This window comes from Mytilus trossulus, chromosome 14 (assembly GCF_036588685.1).
Source record: "Mytilus trossulus isolate FHL-02 chromosome 14, PNRI_Mtr1.1.1.hap1, whole genome shotgun sequence".
Classification (NCBI taxonomy): domain Eukaryota; kingdom Metazoa; phylum Mollusca; class Bivalvia; order Mytilida; family Mytilidae; genus Mytilus; species Mytilus trossulus.
Window position 1 is genome coordinate 11,707,543 of NC_086386.1, and position 6,009 is coordinate 11,713,551.

Here is a 6,009-nt window from a genome sequence, read left to right on the forward strand (position 1 = left end):
GCTGAATGATATATGTACACAGTTTCAGAAAAGGTATTACTTCAAGCAATTGAAATTCTACTTTTAGTCAAATTTTGGGGAAATATGTGACATCTTTCCCCCCCTTTTTGCAATATTTTATAACAAATAAATGCAGATTGTTGCCATGGATACACCAAAAAGAAATTATATTTTACCATTTTATATACTGGAAATAAAATCTATGAAAGATTCTGATTACATACATATGCCCATATATGACACAAACAGTAAGCTTGATATTGCAAGAAAGCAATGAAAAGGGAATGGTAAAATTCATAAGGGCTAATTTTATTATTTTTTCCTAACTGTTTATTGCTACCTAATCATTTAACCCCATCCAAACCCTCATAGAACAGACGTTGTCAAGACGTCACCAACGTTACTATTGGTACATCGTATAGTGCGGCAGTCGGTTTGACTAGCTGTTAGGATGACAGAGAATGTAAGTTATTTAAGCCGTTATTTTCTCTAGGCGAATTATAAGTTGATACTATTGAGATTTATTTTATTTTGTTCCAACAGTATTATATTCAAAGTGAATGATATCATCTATCCTTTTTTTGTTATCGGTTAAAATCAGAAAATAACCTATAAAAAAAGATGTGGTATGATTGCCAATGAGACAACTATCCACAAAAGACCAAAATGACACACACATTAACAGTTATATGTCACCGTTCGGCCTTCAACAATGAGCAAAGCCAATACCGCCTATAGTCTGCTATAAAAGGCCCCGATTAGACAATGTAAAACAATTCAAGCGAGAAAACTAACGGCCTTATTTATGTAAAAAATGAACGAAAAACAAATATGTAACACATAAAAAAACGACAACTACTGAATAACAGGCTCCTGATTACCAGGTTTGTGCATCTCCTCATAATGTCATAAAAATGTCTATATATATCATTCATGTACATACCATGTGAGTCTATCTCCCACCTTGTCATTCATTAAATCCCTTGGTGGTTTTTGCGGTTATGGTAAATATCCATTACAATGCAAACTTAATTTAGGGGTTTACTTGTGAAAGAGGGAATATATATATGTATTATATGTGTAGTTTATGATGTTTAAAATTGAGTATGGAAATGGGTAATGTGTCAAAGAGACAACCCGGACAAAAACCCAGCCGGAGGCCACCAGTTGGTCTTCAATGCAGCTAGAAAATCCAGTGTTTAAACTGCTTTTTCTTTTCTTTGTATTTGTACTCTTTGACTAATACTATTTCCTTTTGTTATTGTCTTATCATGTGTCTTATATTGTACTATGCTTAAAATAGAAACAAAATAGGACATATACATGTATATCTTATTTTTGGTAATTACAGGGAACCATTGACTTTTCAAAGAAGGAATTGGTAAAAGTAAGTATTAAATAGTTTTAGTGAAGAATTGCGTTAAACCTTTATATGAAAAAAAAAATCAGAAGGAATGGGGACATTCTAATAATCGGTGGTTTTCAATTCCATATATTTTCCCAGAATCATTGTTTACAAACCTACAATCATAGACTAGTTGCTGGTATGAATACTACACACATATATACTAATTCTTTAAATGGAAATATTTAGAATATTTAAAACAAATAAAATCTGAAGAACTTAATATATGACTTGGAAAAGATTTTCACTCCAGATTGATTTTTTTCTCATACAGGTTGTATCATCGGGTATAGGAGAACCTACACCGGGATTTGGATTGGGAGTTATCGACAGGGAGGCAAAATCATTTCATTTCTATGAGAAAGAAAAGCAACAGGTAAGATCACACTTTGACTACTATCTAGTTTAATAGTTTGTATTAGTCAGGACAAAGTTCATGTTGTCAGATTGTACGCTCCAAAAACAAAACTTTAATCAGTTTAATTCAAGGGTCACTAGCTGTCAAATTCATGTCACCAATTTTACTCAAATTCTCATGTTTGTTTCAGAACAATGTAAAACATTTATCAAAATTGTAAAAAGTCTAAAATTAACAATTTAAAGGTAATATAGGCTCTATAATATGTTAGCTAAATGTTTCGAGAATGTTTTAGTCTAGACGCCATCTAATTAACTATCGAGTTGACATCCGAAGACCTCCGATGATCATATAAGCGATATAAACATTAATATAGATATAAATAGATAATGAACTCGTGCAATTTGACTTTTCTAGTTCGGTTTAATTTCAAATTGTAGATTAAAAATATATGTTAATCATCGTTTTTACCTGTATAAGAATGATTTTGTGTGGATCAAATCAGACAAACGACAGATTAATCTTTGTTTTACTTCCAGTGTTGACATTATTTTCCTTTAAATAACTGCAAACACACCATTCATGCGGTATCCATCTCTAGCTTAGGGGTTACGTTGTAGTTCACATAAATACGATTGCAAGTGAATAATTCACCCTCAATGTTTCTTATCTTATTTTGACCAAATCGATCACATTTGAGCAAAAAAATAATACATGCATTGCATAGGCAATCATATACCAAACTTTCTTAAAAATAATGCTTCATTTTACATCATCATTGTAATAGTTATGAATGAATCATCAATTGATACTTATATTTTAATACGATATCCTTAATTAATGGTTAGAGTTAGTGTTATGGTGATTTGTCGTAGAGAAGCCACTTGCTTATACGTACGTATATCAAAGAATTATTTCTGTGACTGTAACTTAAGGTCCTTATAACGTTAGACAAATTGCTTATCTGCAATCAATTCCATCTTTGTGCCTAATATATCATATAAACTATGATACAACTCTAGATTCTACTGACGAAGAAAGGTAACATTAGGCCATCGCAAGTTGAATTTTTTAAGTTTAGTCTAGCATTAGTTTGAATTCTCGCCAGGGAAAAAATAATAAAATTTCTCAGTCCCGCTAACATATAACATTGTTGGGCTGATATTTAGACGAATTATATACACGTACTAGTATTTATATTTGTATACTCTTTTTTAATACGACTGGAAGCTGCATAACCATAACTCTAAAAAAATAAATGATCGGTATTAAAATATGTCTTGTGCACTTTTCAAGACGACTGTTATATAAAAGTTACATAACTATTTTATGTTGATTTAATTTTAGTCAGAGAAAAAATGTGTCAAAGAAAAAGAGAACAATGAATTAATGGTTGGATGGGACAACCTGACTCCACAGAACGGTTCAGCTCCAGTTGCTCGTCCAAGGTTAATTTTTGTTAGAAGTAAATATGATGAATTTGAAACACCGATTAGGATGAATACAGAAGGAATACAATCATCTGAAAATACAATGAATAAGTCAGATGATAGCCATCATGAAAGAAAACACCACGATATTGACAAACACACAAAAGCTCTAAAAGAGGAAGAAGATGAAAGTTTTACTGTTGATCATACACATATCACCCTGAAAAATGCATCTAATAATACGATAAAGAATTCACACGCTTTAGATAAACATAATGGAACTGGTCATAAAGAGAAATATATAAAGCAGAAGGCTGATGACACTCGTAGTAGCATTTGTTTTGAAGAGAAAAATAATTCTGTGAATATTGAAGGAAAACACAATAAGCTTTGTCGAAGAAAGAAATGCGGGTCTGCAAAGGCGAACATTGATGGCAAACATTGTAGACTTGCTCAAAATGTTAAACACGAGTCTTTAAAGCCAGACTCTGATGACAAACAAAATCGCCGTGGTCCTGGAGAGAAATGTGATTTTCTTGAAAAAGATGACCGAAAGAAACACAAAAATCCCGATAAAAAATGGAAACAAACCAAACGAAAAAGTAACCGAAAAATGAAGCAATTGTCAGATGAAATAAAAGAAGAACCAAACATTGATCCCTTCAATTTAGAATCTGTATTTACAGATAAACCAAACAATCTGTATGTTGGCTTAGGTATGCAACTGTCACCACGTATAAGACTTTCCCCACTGCCAATTAAACCGAAGGTCAATTTGAATAACCACAAGAGGAAGAGCCGTGTGAGGAAATCACCCGAAGGACAATGTAGCCAACAGAAAGAGAATGGCATTATCAATGTACGATCAACTGAGGAACAAATAAGCCAATCCAGAGACAATTTGCGGTTACGAAAGTCATTTAAAAAACGCAACAGCGGTTCTGAAGCAAAACTTGAAAGTGTCAATGGCGTTAAGGAAAAAAATCCAAAGGTGTATTTCAGCAGAACACCTGAATGTTCAACATCATGTGAAGACTCACACGACACCGTTTTAAACTACTTCAAAGAAATCGTGATAACCGATGTCAATCAACTGGTACCAATTCATGTAGATTCCACCACTAAAGAACCAGATACCAGCCTTCAAAACTCAGAAACTCAGGTTAGTTACCAAATTTCTCAAAGCGTTATTTCTATTTATTTTTGATGACTTCTTTTTACTTTATTTTGTTTATAATTTTTTTTTTCTGCTATCAATTTGTTTCTATTTTGGCTTTTATCTTGAAATCTATAATAGATAGAGCGAACTTTAAAATGCAAAAAATTATCAGCATGACAAGTTCTACGAACATAAATCTGCATGTTAAAAATTGTCAGTCGACTACACATCAGAGTTATATTCCATTGTTGATGCCTTTATATCTTCAAACATTTATAATAGAAAGATACAAACAAAAATGATTAGCAAGGAAAGAATTTACGGTTATGACTAAGGTAATATGGAGGAGATCATTCAACGACTCCTAATTATGGTTATTACCCTTTAATAACGATTTTTGCCAATATTTTTGCATAATATGTTAAAAATTATAATAGATCAATAGACCCGAAAATCACAACAGTTATCAACACAGCAAGTTCTTATTACAAGTCAAATTTTGCCGATATAGATAGTAGTCTGTCACTCTTTGTAGTAGTGGTTTGGCCCTTAAGTTAGATGCTTTTTTATTTGGTTTTCTTTTGTGTTTTGTTCAATAACTATAGAAGAAAAATGGACACTAAACAGACATATTAGCAATAAAAGATCAACAAAATTGAGATTTTTGTAATGAATTCTGTTCTCGTCTACACTGTTCGAGACTTTGTTGAACATGCGCATATACTAAGGTGAGCGACCCATGCCCTTTAAAGCCTCTAGTTATTCGTAGCTCATTACTTGTAATATTATCATATTTGCACTGACGCACATTACATATGAAAACATATACTGAACTATCCAAATATGTACGGTCTTTCCTTGTACATTCAATAGAGAGGAAAGAATCAAAATTAATTCTTTCCCTCTCCTTATGTATATTTTAGACTTTATCTAACAATAACTATACTGTATATTTAACAGGGTACAGACAGTGCTGAAACAAAAGTAGACGAACCTGCAAATAAAGCGAGGTCAAAATTCAAAGTTGGAAATTTCTTGAATTACATTGATGGAAAATTATCCAAGTTTAGCAGACTGTTGAAGAATTGATAATTGTATCGACGAAAAGGATATAAAGAATCATTAAAATTTAGTTATGAAATAAAATTAGCAATATCAATGCCTCGTCTTGTCTATTATAAACACTTTATTTAGATGCCTTTCTCCAGTCATACATTATATCATTTTTATATCCCATTTATGGGCATTATGTTTTTTTGGTCTGTACGTCCGTCTGTTTGTCCGTCTGTTAGTTCGTCTGTTCGTTCGTACGTCTGTCCCGTTTGAGGTTAAAGGTTTTGGTCTAGTTATTTTTTTACAAAGTTGAAGTCCGATCAGCTTGAAACTTAGCAAACATGTTTCCTATGATATGATCTTTCTAATTTCAATGCCAAACTAGATATTTTATCCCATTTTCACGGTCCACTGATCATAGAAAATGATATTGCGAATGGGGCATCCGTGTACTTGGGATACATTCTTGTTTACGGCAATATATCACTCTGCATCAAACCCGGCACTATAATGATGCATGCATTCTGCTTTCGTTTATATTTATAGTTTATTGAAAATAAAGTAAGTTAATATTAAACCCAAATGATGTTGACGGCATAAGTAA

The 6,009-nt window shown here is 32.3% G+C and overlaps 1 protein-coding gene across 1 annotated transcript; it reads left to right on the top strand.

Annotated features, from left to right (window-relative positions):
* Nucleotides 1-451: 451 nt before the first annotated feature.
* Nucleotides 452-5,511, top strand: LOC134697477 (uncharacterized). Its single transcript, XM_063559757.1, has 5 exons — nt 452-463; nt 1,352-1,387; nt 1,680-1,781; nt 3,111-4,355; nt 5,313-5,511. The coding sequence occupies exons 1-5, from the start codon at nt 452-454 to the stop codon at nt 5,439-5,441; spliced, it is 1,524 nt and encodes a 507-aa protein (XP_063415827.1). The 3' UTR covers nt 5,442-5,511.
* Nucleotides 5,512-6,009: the final 498 nt, after the last annotated feature.